Source organism: Channa argus, chromosome 16 (assembly GCF_033026475.1).
Source record: "Channa argus isolate prfri chromosome 16, Channa argus male v1.0, whole genome shotgun sequence".
Lineage (NCBI taxonomy): Eukaryota > Metazoa > Chordata > Actinopteri > Anabantiformes > Channidae > Channa > Channa argus.
Genome location: NC_090212.1, coordinates 5953581 through 5971701, shown reverse-complemented (window position 1 = coordinate 5971701; position 18121 = coordinate 5953581). Strand labels below are relative to the sequence as shown.

The 18121-nt window shown below is 39.5% G+C and overlaps 1 protein-coding gene across 3 annotated transcripts in view; it reads right to left on the bottom strand.

Moving 5' to 3' along the window:
- Positions 1-1489: 1489 nt before the first annotated feature.
- Positions 1490-18121, bottom strand: part of lingo2b (leucine rich repeat and Ig domain containing 2b) — a 30916-nt gene continuing 14284 nt past the window's right edge. Inside the window, exons 1-2 of one of the 3 annotated variants that reach the window (XM_067480401.1) lie at positions 6831-7184; positions 1490-5378 (exon numbers count right to left, since the gene is read on the bottom strand). In XM_067480401.1, the coding sequence (XP_067336502.1) occupies positions 3467-5335 (1869 nt within the window). In that variant the 5' untranslated portion in view covers positions 5336-5378; positions 6831-7184 and the 3' untranslated portion in view covers positions 1490-3466. Of the gene's footprint in view, positions 5379-6830; positions 7185-18121 lie in introns of those variants that run through there. The other 2 variants (XM_067480402.1, XM_067480400.1) reach the window with 2 other exon arrangements.

Below are 18121 nucleotides of genomic sequence, written 5' to 3'. Positions count from 1 at the left end.
ATTTGGTCTCCATTGTTTACAGCACTATCTTGTTAAAATGAAAACGGCAACAAAAATAAAAGCCTATTGCAGGGACTCTGATCTTGTCTCCATAAAGCCACAGCAGCAGCCTGAATATTCCCTGTGAGCTTTCGCACACAACCTGACTTTCTTTTTACCGTTACCTTTGTGCTGTCTCAAAAAGAGGCTTTCTGTTAGGATTCCTGGTTTCCTGATTTTTATCTGATTGTCATGTGATGCAGCAAGAAAGACACCTGCTAAGAAGTATGTTGGTTGAAGAATTATGGTCTGGATGAAAATATTCTTATATAGGTCATGGAGCATTTGTTTCAGGTCATGTACTGTTATGTGGCATGTTTCGTTTGCTTACAGGTTATTTAGGCAACACATATGCTGCAACTCAAAGTGTCCCAATTCTGATTCCTTCTTGTCTCCCAGTTTTGATGTTTTTGGATCCGAGCGAACAGCAGAAAGTTGTAGAGCAGAAAGAAAGAGTGACACTTTTCCAATTCCCATTTGGGTCACATGGGCTTGTGGGGCACAAACAGATTTCAGGGTGTCCAACCTCTGGTAGATTGTAATATGAATACATAAACCAGGAATTTAATCTATCGTCACACTAGCATCTTTTTGATGGTGTAACTACAGGAAGATTGCCATTATATGTCTCCGGAGAGATATTGTGAACTGACCAGAGGTAGATCTACAGTTGGGCAGTTAGTAGTAACAGCTACAGATTCCTGTAGATGAACCACCTGCTGTGTTTTTATTCTCTGTTCATATAACTTCTAGCAGAGTAACAAACCAAATAAACATTTTTTAATTGTATGTATTAAAATAATAACTTCAGGGTTTGCCTTTTGTAAAAAAAATAAAAATTAAAGGGCACTGATTTTCAGCTTGCATCCTATGGTTCTAGTTTGAGGAGTAAAACCTTCCTCTGCTTTTGACGCAGTAAAACATCCCTCTGCTTTTTGCTGAAAAACTTGACATGATCTGGGCGAGATTTTCAGTTGTGATGGTGTCATCTGGTTACTCATTTAGGCAGGTGCAATAGTTTGCATCCTCTTATTATGAAATGAAAGTAAAACCACCGTTACATTGAAATTGCACATCCAGCTGGTATAAATGTTCTGTCATCATCATAGGGAACAAAAATGGAGTGTATGAACAGTGAATAAAAGGAACATTTTAGTAGAAAAATTCAAATTTAATCGATGAAAACGTGTGTCCCAGTTGATAAACTTATTATGAAGGGACATTTGTACTAGCTGAATGTGCAATAAACATCACCAGGAGGGTTTTACAGAGTAAAGGGAAATGTGATTTAATACAGGGGAAAACAGAAACGAGTTTATTATAATTTACATACATGTACTAATTACATGTCCGTGTAATTCATAGACATTTATGATGTTTTACATTAAAGCAGAATTGTAGGAATTAGACTGAAAATCAGTGACAATTAATTATATATATATACACAAAACCCCCAGATACCCCAAACCTGGGCCCCCCGCCAAAACCTCTTGATACCCCTTTGCTATATCATTAAATAGTCTACATCTGCCACTGAAATAGAGAACCCAGACATTAAAAATATGAGGGAAATACGGATTTTAATCTACATAAAGTGGAAACTTAAATATGTTTTTTTTTTCTTTTTTCAGTTGTATCAATGAAAGAATTGCTCAGTGACAAATTGCATTGAGTTACAGAAGCTTTAGGGACAGAAGCCGCACAGGAAAAGACATTATGAATCTATTTGGCCTTGACGGTCTGTGGAGGAGACACCAGTGATTAATGTGAAAGGAGAAACTGGTGCAATAATGCCCAAGAACTGATTTTGGGCACGTAAAGTCAAGACTGTATGAAAACAATAAAAAAGGAAAAGTTTAATATTATGGTAATAACGTCTTGAGATATAAAGCATAACATAAAAATACTATTGACTAAAAACATAATTTGTTTGACTAAGAAGCAAAAACAAAATGTTAACAATCTCAGGGGTATGATTAAGATTTATTTCAATTGGAAAATAGACCCATAACTTTGTCATATGAAAACAATTATACAAGCTTAAACATTTTATCACAACAGGATCACACAAGTTAACACCCACATCCCTGCATTACAAAGAATTGCCCCTAACAGTTTCACTGTTTTTCTTTTTTTCTAAACATTGAAAACATTTTCAACAAAAAAACTGAACATTACAAGATTCCACCACAACTTTCAAATTGCCATCTATGAAATACCCAGAACCCCGTGGTGCCCGAGGGAAGAATCTGGACGTGCTAGCTTGAAGTGGTGCGATCAAAGAAATATGAGAGAAGAGCAAAATTCAACCCATAAATCTGTGAAGCTCAACTTTGTCTTTTCCCAAAGAGGGCACCAACCAGTAAATCTTTGCCATTGTGTCTGGTAACCGACTCTTTTTTATCATATCAAGGGATTTGTCTGCCAGGAAAATCTGCCCATGATTTATTATGTTATAAAACGGGTTTAACATGCCACTTCTACAGCTGGAAGCCAGAGTAATAACACCACTGACCACTGCTATTTCTCAAAAAAGGTGTGTAAGTGCTGCTGAAAAGTGAGCTCTACGGTAAAGACAAAGCTTCACATTGGAACTACTGTGTGTACCTAACATCTCCTTCAGTTTAGAAAAATCCCTGTGTAACGTTGGAGTAATTTCACGGCGGATAATGACCTGTTTCAAAATGTATGCAGCATTTATCTTGAAGATTATAATTGTGGTTTTGCATACAAACATAGATAGATCCTCTTTTTTGTTTTTTCGTTTTTTTTTACGCAACAGTGACAATACTGTTGTTACAATAACTAAACAGAAATAAAGGCCTGTAAAAATGCTTTGGGCCCAATCATTCATTTGAATTACTCCATCCAACGAGGAAGGCAATGCGTGCACATGCACAAAGAAACACACAAACGCAACATGCGCGCACACATACACATACACGCACACACGCACCCATGAACACGACGCACACCGTTCACACTGCAGCTAAGATGAGTATTAAACAATTTAGTCCTGACATGTTCCAGCAATGACGACTCTACTGCCAAGCAAAGATGACCCCTGTCACTCCCAGCAGCTCCTTCCTTCACCTTGGTGTCACGGCGAGTCGACAACATCATCACTTATCAAATCACCACTGAAACACATGCCTAGTGCAGCACTATGTCACTCCCATATTGATATGTTGATTATAGTATTATATTCAATGTACTGTAAGAGAACATTATGTCATATAAACACGTCCACGGTTTCATATATTCATATATTTTATATTCACATGTCCACTTTATCACTAGATCACCGTCATATTGACACCCACTATAATAGTACATCACTTTCTTTTGTCACAAATCCACTGTGTCATAGAAAAAACTTTTTTCAGCTGATATGTGTGCACTGTGTCGTCTTCGGTCTGTGTTGTTTTCAGATCATTTTCATATTGACCCGTCGTGGGCCACTGGTTTCTGTCACCTCAGATGCTCCCCCGTTGGATTTGCGAGGGACATACTCAATGTCAAAGTTGCTCTTATGGCGTCCTTTGCCTCGGCTCCACGCAAAGAGAAGCAGGAAGCAGAAGATGACCACACCTAGAAAGGACAGGCAGCCCATGGCTGTAGATATAATGATGGTCTTAATGTCTATAGGGACTGTCATGTTGTACAGTACTGTCCCATTCCCAGATGTGCTGTTAGAGTCTGTCAGATAGTTTGAGCTCCTGCTGCTATTGTGAAATCTGTCCCCAATGCCCAGACTCTTCACAGCTAAAGAGGCTGACAGGCTAGCGTTGCCAGCAGGGTTGCTAGCGATACATAAGTACACCCCACTGTCATGCAGCTCTACTGCCTTGATCTCCAGGGTACCATCTGGTTGGACTTCAACTCTGCCACTACTTTTGGCTGTGACGTAGCGTCTGTGAGGTGTAATCCAGACCACAGAGGGCCGTGGTGCTCCCTCCGCCATGCAGCTCAGGCGAACCAGCTGACCCTCATCAGCCATCAGCAGCTGGGTCATGTTGGGTCCAATCCGTGGTTTAGTGCAGGTCATATACCTAGAGACCAGAGGTTCCTTGAGGTCACGGAGAGTTTTCCCTAGGAGATGCTCTGGGGCACTGCACTCAGGCTGGGCATCCTGAATCTGCAGAGAGGTGGGCTTGTGGCTATTGAGCAGCCAAAGCAATCTGCAGTCACACACTAATGGATTTCCACCCAGACAAAGCCTCTGGAGACTGCTTGTTGAGGCAAACACTCCCCTTTCCAGCGAGTCCAGACGATTCTGTGACACATCCAGTAGCTGCAAAGATGTGAGGCCTACAAAGGCAAAAGGCTCGATAGAAACCAGCTGGGCTCCTTGAAGGCGGAGCTCCAGCAGGTGTGGGAGTTGCCCCAAATCACCCTGATGGATGTGATGGATGCGGCAATAGGACAAGTTGAGATGTGTGAGGTAAGGCAGGTTGTGCAGTGCTGCACCGGGGAAGGCAGAGAGGTTAGTGTTGGTTATGAATAATGTTGTGAGGTTGAGGCCGTTCAGTGAGAGGGGAGATAGTGTGTCCAGCCAGGGCCAGTAATCAATCTCTAGTCGGCGGAGATGAGATAACTTCTTAAATGAGAAAGGCTTTAGAAAATTAATACTCAGGTAGCGCATGCGCAGTTCAACTAGACTGTGCAGATGTGCGAGGGCATCAGTAGGGACCACGGTTAGATTGGACCGCTCCAGGGTCAGACTCTGGAGTCCAAGTAATCCTGTAAAAGCCCTTTGAGAGATGAAAACCAGCTCGTTGTCACCCACCTCAAGGGATGACAACCTGCGCAGATCCTGAAAGGCATGATCCAGAAGAACCACCAGCCGGTTGTGGCTGAGGTCAAGACGGGTGAGGTTCGTCAGGCCTGACAGCACACCAGCAGGAATCAGCTGAAGCAAGTTACTGCAGAAGTTAAGCGAGCGGAGAGCAAGCTGGGAGCGAAATGAGCCTGGCTCAACCACGCTAATGAGGTTGTCACTGAGGTCCAAGTCTTCCAACTGCTGGAACGATGAGAAGTTTTCCGGCGTGATGAGGCGTAGTTTGTTCTTACTGAGGTCCAGGACACGCGTCTCGATGGGAATCCCTTCAGGGATCGTGGCCAGGCGCTTGCGATGGCAACTAACCGACTTGCTTTGGGCAGAACATTCACAGCGGGCGGGGCAACACAGAGCTGAGCTGGCCAGGAGAAGCAGCAAAGCCCCGCCCAGGAAGAGGTGGCAGTGGTGCAGGGCTGGGTGTCTCATGTCTCTTTTACCCACGTTGCCCTCTGTCATGGCACAGCTTCTTGTCCACACAGAGCACCATCACGGACAAGCCCTGTAAGACACAATACAAGTACAAGAAATGTGTTAGAACACCCGACTCGGACTTTTTTCACCTGTCTGCACCCCCACATCCCCAGCACCTTTTACACTTTATGTCTCCTATAATGAACTGTCCCTCTTCCTGGCAAGGTGGATAAAATGGAATTAAACTCACAGCAGGGCAAGACAGAGCAAGAGAAATATCAGCAGCAGAAAAATGTAAACGTTCATCACTGTGTTAGCACAAAAGGTTGCAGGCTAACTGGAGATGCTTTATGATGATGGAAGAAGTTTGAGCCTGATGGCAAGAAAATGACTCTCGCTAGAGATGGTGCAGTGAGGCTAAATGCCTATGTGGCTTTACTGCTCTTGAGTTTATGTTGGTCACAGTGCATGTCTGTCTGCATGTAGCAAATGCAATACATTGTGTTCAGCCGTTAAGAATAAAATACAAACCCAGCTTCTATAAGAAAATGCACAGAGCACACACATAAGCCCTAATGGATTCATGGAATTAATGGAAACAAACATATATGAGAATAAGAATCGTACTGACTCATCTAAATGTCCCATTGTTTAATTTTACACTGAATACACAACATTTCTATATGTATTGCTAAGATGTTGCATTTAAACATATGTCCTTTTACATGGAAAATGCTTCTTTTTTCAAATTTCATTAAATAATAAGAAAAAAGCCAGCAATGAACACAAGAGCTGTGAAAATTAACAGCTGAATACATTTACATAATCTTGCTTCCAACTGTTTTTTAGCCTCACTGCCTTATTGCTTTTCTTGTTACCATTTTACTGCTTGTAATCACAAATTACTGCTTCTTAATATTCAATACATCTGTTTTAAGTTTGTTCCAGACATTAGTCCACTTTTTCACAGATTCACGTTGAAACTGGTTAATGTTTGCCAGTTGCGGTTCACGGCGCAGTGAATTTGTTTGATTGTTGCTCTCCTCTTTTTGTCACGTCTTTAACATTTTGTTAATTTCTTCAGCGAAAAATCACCACACAGAGGGGTTCACGGGAAGAAGAGATGACGACGGGTTAACGAGGGGCTAGATAAATAGTTTGACTCTGTAAAACATTATTTTCTCTCTTCACAGCTCGGAAAGACACAGACCTTGATAGAAAAACACCTTCCTGCAGCCACAGGTTGTTGAATTGACAGATGGTTATGTAGACAGAGAGACTGGCCATAATTGCCTCATTACCAGTACTATCTGCATTCTCCTCATGGCTATCTTTGCCAATTGGGTGTGCAGAATGTAAGACACATCTGTGAGCGGCGGAAATTTGAATGCATTATCACAAAGGCAAAGAAAAATGCTAGAAATATCAAAAAGCACCTTTTGTAAAGGCTTTTGGCTGCTTGCAGAGCTTTGTCATTCACGACAAAGCCAAATCCTGCCAATGCTGTAAGCAAATGATGAGCACGCGGACAGACACATACCTTACTTTGATAGTGAAGTGAGTGACGTTCAGAAAAAAAGCCAAGATAAGGAAGAGGGAGCTGCGGCGCACATTCACTCATTCTCTTTCCCACAGCCCTCTGCCCAGCTCAACAGTAGCAGCATCAGCAGCGCTACTGGCATCTCCGTCTCCCTCCTCTTTCCCTCTTCTTTCTATCGCTCTTTTATCTCTCTGTCTTCCTGTTCACACATCTTCCACCTAACTCCGTTTCTTTCCCCGAGTCCTGGCTGGCCTGGCAAAAGCCCCGGTCCGTTCATCAGTCCCTGCAGGCTGGGATTTTATCGATCACAGCGCAGACACATCAGATGCCAGGAATGTAGCCTTTAACAAAGAGCAGGCCGTTGCCACAGCAACTACAAACCCTTACTCCTATTCGTTCTATGTAGCCTGCCAATCACACTAATGAAAAAAGGAAATATAGAAATATAGTAAGCGTGGTGATATTTTTTCATGGTGCTTTAGTGCTCACATACAGAAAAGACACAAAGTAAATACACTGATGGAAATTCAGTTTCATTGGTATAGCAGAGCCTAGTTTGAGGTGTTTCCAAGCTGTCATTCTGATCGTCCTGCTATTTGTCTACCTGTCTTGTTGCCCATCCATTTGGTGCACTGGTAACTATATCTGTCTATATATATCCCCTGTTATCTGTCCACAAGCCTGTTCCTGCCTTTGTGTATTTATCAGTCTGCCTTTACCCGTCAGCCTCTGTTCATCACAGTTTCGCTGTTTAATAATTACAGTCCAGTTGTCTGTTGTCTGCAGTGGGGAACTGGTCTGGTGATGTGTTGGAGAGTTGTGTGTCATGCAGCATGCAGTCCTAACGCAGCTCTGTTCAGAGTTGGACATGAAAACAGTACAGCCTCGTAAGTTATTTAAGCTCACATCAGAAAAAGCACACTATCACCATGCTGGAGCACTTCTTTTTATTTTCTCCAGAGTTAAACCTTAAAGGGAGAGACAGCTTCTCTGACAGGCAATTGGAAAGACCTTATTTGCAAACAGTACATGCATCAGACTCTAAAGAGCATTCTCTACATTTTTAAACTGCAAATCTCCTTGGAAGACGTGCCAGAATTACATTAAATACAACAGATTATAATCTGTCTTGACACAGGCTACACAATGCAGACATGTATATAATAAGGATTCCCTAAAACCGTGAATCATGTCCTTGGGTTAAAATAGTACTTCAGCGCTTGTTCATGTGCATAACCTTGAAAAATAATGTCGCTTTGATTCTGTTTGATGTTCCAATCTATATCCAGCATACAGCTGTCTTCAGTTTTCTGTATTTTGGTTTTCAGTTATTTGCCTTTATGACAAGTTTCTCTACAGAATGAGTGAATAGATAGCCGATAAGGGCTGACATGTAATGTAATAGTTTCACCGTAGAGAATCAGAATATGGTTTCAAGAAATACACGTCTGGAAGAACCAAGGAGCCAAAGATAAAACAGTGTGATAAAGTCTGCCAGACGTAACAAATCCTTAAATTGTAGCAAGAATGCCAGCATTGATAAGCCATTTCTTTGAACACTGGTAGGATTAAAATCAATCATTTAAGGTCAATGTAGACAAATTTTTGGCTTGTGTAGCTCCCATTTAGATTTTTCTTGCTTGGCACCTGTTCGGAATTAACTGCAGATCAACTTACTTGTTTTACAGAGAGCTTCATTCTTCCAGCAAAAGCTGGTTGAAGCTTTTTAGACTTTCTGGAAATGACAGGTGGCGGAAAGAGTGAACGGGGAAAAAAAATCATTTTCTACATGTTGCTAAATACAGAATAAGAACAGACAGCTGCTAACTCATGAAGTGTGGTCACAATTACAAGATTCAGGAAAAGGATGCTACATTTAAACCCAGTGGTAGTTGATCATTAAACCACAGTGTCACATCTAAATGACTTATTATTAATATAAAGTTACATTTATGATCTCCATCAAAATATATTTTTAACATTATTTCTAGATTGTGTATAAAAGTATCCCACTCCTTGGAAGTTCTCACCTTTTATTTTGTCCACAACACTGAATTATGTTTATTTAATTTGGCTCTTTAAGCATTGATCATATGAAAAAGACTATTTGACAAAGTCATCTAAGATATTTAAAAATTTAAGAAAGTACTTTATAATGTACTGTATGCGCTGTGTGAAAAGTAAAAGCTTAAGAGACGAACCAGCAGATAGTTATTGCGTGACTCTGCAGTTCCCCTTTGTGCTAAGTTGTGCTAAGTTACTGTTTTTACTGATTTTTACTGTTTTCAGAGCAAAACTAAAACACCTCATCATTTTCTGAGGAGGAAACTAACTAACTGTATGATATTTTCCCAGCACTAAAAAGCAGAATGTAAACATAGTGGAATGCTAATGAAAAAAGCCAAAAATGCAGACAATCTTCTTTGGTGCTGAAGGAGACCAGAAATGCATCTTACTCTCTTTCTGCCATTTTTGGTTTAATGTCTCAAAATGTAATGTTTTGTTTGGTAACTGTAAAACAGGGTACTGGAAATAAAAAGTAAAAGGCTCACGCTCATGCTAGTAAAAGTCCTGGAGCATTTAGTTGAAGGGGCAGAACAAATACAGAGGTAGAAGAAGAATCAATTCGGGAACATTAAACTAACATATGTAACATAACTTAAAATTAATGACAAAGTCATTAAATGTCTATGGGTGCAGGATTCTTTTAGTAAATAAGCTTTTTAATATAAATATTTTAATAAAATTATAATCAGTTATGCATATATAAACATTTTCTTCGCATTATTTTAAAATGGCAAATAAAACTAATAATATTTTTTCTTCATCAGCAAAATATTTAATGCACATTCAGCAAGTACAAAAGTTATTTTATCAGCAAAAGTAACAAAATGGTCAAAGAGTGTATATAAGAAATATAGTAAAATAATTAAAATGATATGCCAGACTTGTGTGAAAACATTTTTTAACTCAACTGTAATTACATTTTATACTACGAAAGCACTTAGCTGATGTTAGTTAAGGTTAATTGAGGGTCAGTTGAAGAAGTTACAGAGTGTCTGACCGGTATCTGACTCTCAGCTATGACAGTGTGGCTCAGAGAGAGCTACTGTAGGTGGCACTCAGAAACTTGTGGAATGACCGTCTCTTCTCACATCCTTTGAGTTTAGCCATAATTTTATGAACATTTGAAACTGTGCCATGGGCAAGTTGGAAAACATGCAAGCTCCCACAGAATTCTGGGTAAATGGTAATGTTGGGGGGGGGTCACTGAGAAGGGCAGCCTACAGGGTTGAGTGTTTTGGGATTTGGTTCTGAATTGAATTAGAATCACAGTGAAACTGTAGAAAATCTGACAGCTGAAAAGGAGCTGTAGGGTGATGCATGAGTCACTGTGAGAGTGAGAGTGTGGAGAAAAAATAAGAGAGTGTAAGATTAAGCAGAAATACACAAAGAAATGTGGAAAGCCACGCTTACAAGATTACATAAAACCCTTGTTTGCTTGGGTTGACTGCGATTTCTAATATGATTTTAACCGAGTAAGGTCGGAGAAAGTGATGACGGCTATACTCAGGCAATGCTCTGTGCACATGTTGATTTTAATCTGTGGGCCTATTTGTCAAGATGAGCACCCTAACATCCCAGTTCATTATCAAACCTCTTTCCAGATCCGTGGCCTTTGACAGGAGCAAAGCAAACATATTTTAACTGAGGAGAACTTAATTGGACTGCACCAATTAATGTTGAAAAGTATTGATCGCCTCAAAATTATTAATGACATAATAATGAATTTTATTGACTAAATTGTGCTTAAACTTTTCTTGCCGTTTTAATAATAAGCCCTTAACAATAATTCTTTGTGTTGTACCTTGGTGAGAGAGAATCATCTGCAGGACTGCAACAAGCTAAATGTTGAAGAGATTGGCTCATTTTTGTGGTTATGGTGCATCTCTACTAAATCATCTTTCCTCATCCCACAGTCCTGCACGTGTGAGGCTTTGAATTCATATGGCTGCAATTATTTCCCACCCAGCTTCTTCGAAAGAATTTTTTTCTTCAACATATATTGTATTCGCCTCACTCCCATTACAACCTCTGCAAAGATGTTTAATGTATGTTTTGCTCATTTGTTCCAAAAAAAAAGTAATTCTTTAAAAATATAATTTGTCACTTAAGATTGCAGCAGTCAGAAAAAGTGGATTCATTCATTCACACTATTGTTTCTCTTGAAATATTAAACATAGCCCGACTGCTCTGCCGCTCTTGCTCATTTCCGTATATAACAGTGGCATGAATAATGGAATTATTTCGCATGAGCGTGTTTGCATGTTGGCAATTACCGTGGCAGCATTGGTATACAACATAACATAGTTGGCATGATAACTAAGCTGAAAGGACACATCGTTAAACTAATCATAGGTTTTGCGTCTGCGTGTGCACAAACAAATGTGTGTGCAAATTGCATTTTATGCTAATAGTGTTTCACAGGGAATTTAACGCTGATTCAAAGAGGAATTTTGTTGTGGTACATTGAATCAACAAAACACGAGAGAGGTACGAGTTCTGTTTTAAGCTGTCTCAACAAAGAAACATGCAATTATTTTAGATCTTTAACTTCCCTTTGTGTTCGGGTCATAGCTGGTCACCATATTTATTCAAAATTGATTTGGATGCAATATGCATTTAATAGATCTTGGATGTAACAGACACCTCACTGCATATATAATATTGTGGAGGAGCTTTAAGCTAATAGAGATGTTGAATTGTGTACTTTTACTATAGCCCGCCCTCAGTTCAGTGATAATTCGTTGTGTATTCACAGAACTAATAAGTGCATTTTCTATTCTGGGAATTGTGGCAGTCTGCACACCCACTGACCATCCTGCAGAGTGCAAAATGTCAACGGAGTTTTCAGGATGCTGTTGGGATTTGGAACTTGAACGTGTTCTTCTTGGCTAATTAGTGCTTGTGCATTCAAACTCTGCCAATTAAACAGCTCCTTTCTGCACCACTGGCCATGTTTTCTCTGAAGCGGTGCCTTGTTGAGCCATCAGCAGTGTATCCTGTCTTCCACCATGTGGCTTGTTGCACTTCTGCTGTGCTGCAACCCCCACGAGGTGGTGTTTCTTTACCTTCTAGTTTCTGGATTTAGAAAATTCCTGTTGTAACTTAGTCGGTGTTTGCTCAGACAGATGGAGCGATGGCAAAGCAGTTCTACACTACAACCTCAATAACTGCTTCCATACTGAGGATATGAATAAGGTGAGAATCATGTTCCCCTACCAGCTGAATTATGTCACAGCAGCTTCTGCCAGTTTTACTTGTTACATTTAAAACATTTAATGTTCAATTCATTAACAATATTAGTTATGCCAGTTAGATCGGATTTTACATATTTGTCTCATCTCGCATTTAAATAGTTACCAGCTATTACCTGAACACTTACAATGTGGCACGGAGAGAAGCTTAAAAATGCAACTCATACAGCAACACTGACAATTAGACTAAAATATTAAGCTTGACGCATTCTGATAAATGAAAAGCAGATAAATATGAAATACTAATACAAAATCTAAATTTGTTCTATAAATAGTCGTATTACTAACAACATATTAGGTATGAGTAATGTGAAAATGGTTGCATGTGTTGACAAATCCACACAAAAATGATCATCCCACTTTCTCTGCGTTACAAAACACATCTTTGTTTTCATGTTATTGCTTTTTGAAAGCGACTAAAAAGCTACTGTACACCACCTGCCACATTAACAATGGTGTAAGAGACACCTACTGCATATCTGATCTGATAACTGGCCATCATTCTAACAGAAAGAGGAAGCCAGCAAGGTTATGAAAGTCAGGTTTTTTTTTTTCCAATATTACCATGCACACAGTCAAATCTGTAGCAACTAGTAGTGAAAAGTTTGTATTAATATTCATACTTCATTGTACATTTATGCTTAATGCCACTTTATATTCTACCTCAGCATCGTTGTCACTGAAGGACAGTCACACAATAATCATATTGTGAAGAATGATTTCTTGAAAGGACAGTATTGCTTCATTTCAATGGCTGCTTAGGTTTCCACCAAAAGGAATAATCTGATTTTCCACGGTGTGTCAACTGGAATTGCGTTTCCCTACCTATCATGGCAAGTGTTTTGTAGAGTAGCAGATTTTCTCACAGTCCCTCTGTTGTTGTTGCTTATAAATCAGTGTTACTTGAAGGACACTCACCATATTAGGTTTCTGTCTAATTTTAGTCTGGAGAGGTAGAACTCATCCATTTTTCATGGTATATGTATGCCACAACTGATTCTAAGGCCCCCTTCCCTATTCACCAAAATAAGATTTATCTGAGCATATTATACCAGATTTTTCCTACAACAATTCAAATCATGTTATATTGTGCAAACAAGTTCCCGTGTAATGTGTTTAAAGACTGTGTTACTGTTTAGTTTCAGCTGTTTATAGGTTTGCCATCACATTGAAAGCACCAAAACACCCCACATACAAGGTTTTTACTCGACGGAAGAACATTGACACACAATGTAAAATAAGATTTACCATTTCAAAAAGTGAAGAAACTTCAGTCTTTTAAGTTCAGGTGACAACAGACCACACTGACAAAAAGGTGTTGCCACTTGAAGAGGTCAAATGTTAACTTACATCTTTTCTTTCACTCTAAATATAAAAGGGGGGGGGGGGGGGGGGGGAGGAACCTGCTCATATTAAATGGTCTTTTGTTGTCAACATTTTTATGTTTGCCACAAAACTCCAGGGAGGCATTTGTACTGTCCTAGTAGGGGCCTGTTGCAATTATATGATGCCCACATCGACCCCAAGTATTGATTACAGTCAGTCTTTGATTTTAAAATTCAAGAGATGCTTCTTCTGGAAAGTACTCTCATTTGAAAACAGCACGGAACCTCATAAATAAGGCATTTTCATTTACTTTCAGTTCTTAAGAACTGGTGGTTTAATAAATGCATAAGAACAGCTGGATTTAATTGCTGAGATATGATAAGCAGGTATGATGCTTTTTTAGTACAGATGGTTTACTGACAATCCTCTACCCTAGCACTAATACATGAATACAGCAAAGTCAAGTATTACTTGTTTTCTTGCTGAAACTTGGATGAGAAGCTATATGTTCAAAATAAAACAATAACGAGTTGATAATCAGCTTAGCTTAGCATCACAACTGAATCACCACTAAAGCCCCTCAAATAACACATGGTGTCTTCTTTGCCTAAAGTAATTGCAAACGGTTATGTGCCACACTATTTTGGTCTGTGATTCCTGAAGTCTGGAGCTGGTCAAGAATTAATTTTGCACATACTCCCTCCATACAGTTTTTATGCAGGTTATATACACAAAATATCACATGGTGATTAGTCTGTTTACCTGTGGTTGAGTTACCTGCATTTCTTTTGTTTGGCTAAAAAGATGTTTAAATTGATCAAAATGGAGATGGGAAGAGAGAATGAGGAAGAGAAGGCACAGTGAACATGAAAAGTTGTCCAGTGGTTGACCTGCTATGACAGCAGCAGTGACCTACTGCAACAACGCTTTTCAGAATCGTGACAAAGAGTAAAAAAAAAACACACAGACCCAACTCACCAACAAAAAGACAGGGGAAACCTCACAACAAGCAGTACAATGCAATTCTTCACATTCTCTATAGCCTAAAAACATCAATGCTCTGATGTTCTTACTCTCAGTAAGAACGTAAACCTGTTTGCTGTGCAAAGATATTTTTAGACCACCATTTCATCAATTCCCTCTGACTCGCTCATTCACTCACAAAAGATGATTCATCTCTGTGAGTTAACAATACTGTAGTTTCATCACAGTAGTAATTATTAGGTGATTATCTTCGGCGTTTTGACAAGATAATTTCAATGTAATTGCAGAATCCAGTGTAGGTTGGAGAGACATCTTGCTTCTACTTTGTATAGCTCAGGGCATTGTGTCAATTATGTAAACTGATCATAAATATTAACTGAAGTTGATTTAGGTGTCATACACCAAGAAAGCAAAATCCATCCGACAGCTCTATTATTAATATTAGTTTAAAAAAAATCCGATTAACTTCCAAATAATTTGTGATAATTTAATCTCTTTTTAATTTTTTTTTTTTTTTTTTTTTGGCGAACTTCCACTCCTTTCATTTCCTGGAAAGCCTCCTCCTCCTACAAACCATGTCAGCATGGGACCTGAAATTTTCTCAGTATTCGGCTCCACATTTCTAGGTAGTAATTTTGCCTGTTGGCAATTATTACTAACAAGAATCTGATGAAAGCCCGAATGCTGGGTTGATTTCTGGAGCAGCTAGTTTTTCAGACAGATGTTTGAACTCATGTGGACGTTTTGTGCCAAAGCCACAACATGTTCTCAGCGGCTCCAAATCAATTTGTATTTAGGCAGGGAGAGAGTGAAATAAGCTCTGGCATTACGTGCATTCAAGGTCTCAATTATAGCATTTTTTTATGAAAACCGATTCACTGAAATGAAAAAAAAAATCACGTTTTAATGATGTTTAAATGTTATGCTTCCTCAAATTTGATGTTAGTCAGCATATGTAAAAGTTGTTGGCTCAGTATCAAATGATATTTACAAGTAAATACCCAGAGCAGCAGTCAATATTGACTGTGCTAATATCAGTGTGTACTGGAAGTGTGAACTTGCTCTCAGACCCTCCTATTCATTTTCCTAGAGAGTTGTGTAGTTAGCATCATCTCTTTTACGTCAGGCCCTCAGTGAGGGATTAGTCAGTCCTCACTGGCACTGAATAACATGGAAGGATTAGCACTTTCGCCTGTCACCAAATCATTCTGACGGATTAGCAGTCTCCACTGTCACTCCCGAGAATTCCAGCTCCAAATGAATTCAAGTCAGTGTGACATCCAAGGTGACATTGGAGTGAAAGGAAGAGTCCTATTCATCAAGCTTTTGTGACAGACTCTTACACCACCTCAGCACGGACAATGTTAGCACGACAGAAGTTAGCTGAAGTTTAGGGAGAGCACGAAAGTCAGCAGTCAGGTGGGTTTATAAACCACCAAATGAGACAACTACAAAGGATACCTTTTGTGTACAAATTTAAGTTTAAAGGAAATGCAAAACCACCAAAAACGTTAAGCTGTCAGTGAGTGCTGTCATAATACCTAATTATGTGCCCTGCTTATTACGTCCATGTTCAAGTTCACCTGAACGAAGCCTTTATGTTTATAAATTTAGGCCATTTTGAGTCCTGTGTTACATTTTGAGTTGTAAGGGTTTGCGTATTAGTATGGAACCCAAATGAGGTGACGGCAAGAGGAGGGGTCAAGGTTTTATTAAGGAGCGAAAAAACAAGAGAAACTCACTCCAAGGGGAGAACAGGAAAACTAAGAGTGATGACAGAACAAGCAAATGGTGAATCGGAGAAAACTGAGGACACGGATTTACAACTCTGCAAAAAACAATTGATCTACTAAAGGAAATGAAAATTAGCCAAAAGGGGTTTGCACATACGAACACATCCAGTGTGAAGCCTAAACCATAAACCAAAGCGTGTGCACATACAGGAATCAATCAGAACAAGTAAATACAACAAAACAGTCATACAAAGGAAGACGGACAGGAATAAACAAAATACTAAATCAAGTGCCGGAACAGAAATCGACAGACAGGGATAAATCAATAACCAAACCAAACACTTAAGAAAGACTGACAGACAGGGATAAGCAGAGACTAAACAAGGGGTCTTAACAGAAACAAACTAACAGGAACAAGCCAATAACCAAACCTAAATACTAAAGCAGAAGCGAACAAACAGGGAAAATGACCCTCAGACCTCAGACCAACAAAAGAGTCAAAACAAGAAGTGTAATGTCCCGTAGCAGAGAGGTAACAGAGCGACAAAACAGACAAAGAAAGCAAACAAAACTGGACAAACTGACAGGGAACTGGGGGGAGAACTGTGTTTAAATGAACAGGGGAAGGGGTGAAACTAATCGCGACCATCAAGACCAAAAACACAAAAAGACTAGAAACAGGAAGTGGGCCTGATGTGCTACAAAATAAATGTCCGTAACAGATGGTAAAGGGGGAAATGAAAACCAACAAAAGTCCAGGAGCATGACATGAGTAGTTGTGATGCTGCCTAATGCTCAGTGTGGATTTGTTTGAGACCAACAATTGTTTTCTGTTCCTTCGCCAACTCGTTTCTGTTTAATCTGCTCTATTTATATGATTTAGATTTGCTACTTTTGATTTTGAAATAGCTTATGTCTTTGAAATGTGGACCACAGGGCTTTGTTCTTGGCCCTTTGCTTTTCAGATTTCTCTCTTCTTAGAAGCTTCCTTGTCTGCTATGAACAAGTGGATGTTACATAATTTCTTGCTCCTAAAATTTGACAACACTAAATCCTAAATGAATACGCTCCTTCATACTTGTAACATTAAAATCCATTCTGTCCTCCTTGCCATCAGAAGCCACAGTATGGGACCTTTCTGTCCACCAGAGTTAAAAAGAAATCTTGGGGAAATCTGCAGGGTCAGCGTCTATCATATCCCTGTCCCCTGATGACATCTGTTACAAATCCAAACTTCAAACTCATCCCCTCACCTTAAGTTGGTGCTTCAGTCTTTGATTAATTCAAGGCTTGTACCTGTTACTGTTCTCCCTCAAGTGGGTCCTTCTTAGTCTTAGAAGTGGTGAAAAATTGTGAATTTCTATCTAGTATGCACAGTGTAGTCCAATGCTGTCCTCTATACAAGATTACCTTATAAAAACCACTGCATCACTTACCCTCTGTTTGTTTGTGGCTGTTTGCCTATATTTCTATCTATTTTCTCATTTCACTCAGGCGCCCTGTGCTTGTCCATCAGCCATCATGGGACCTCTCTGTCTCTCTCTCTCCTGGCTGTTGCAGCCTCATTTCCAGATGTTTTGAAATGGGAACTTTCTCTTCCAGGAGCTTCTACCTTGTGTCTCTCCCCTGCTGTGTGTTTGTCTCCTTGTCCACATTCGTGACTCATATGCTTAGTTTTTGCTTCTTGTGTACTTGTGTGCTCTGTCCTCTTTCCAGATCTTAATGGTTCTCTGGCCCTAATTATTGGCCCAGCCTGGAAATGATTACAGGCTGTAATGCTTTCATCATGATTAATTGGATTTAGTGAATATTTGGCCTATTTTTTTGACAAACATTTTACAAATCTGAATAGTAACATTTGTTATCTAATTTGTTAACCGATGAGCTCTTTCAGCACTATTTAAAACATGTGCAGATTTCTCATGAGATC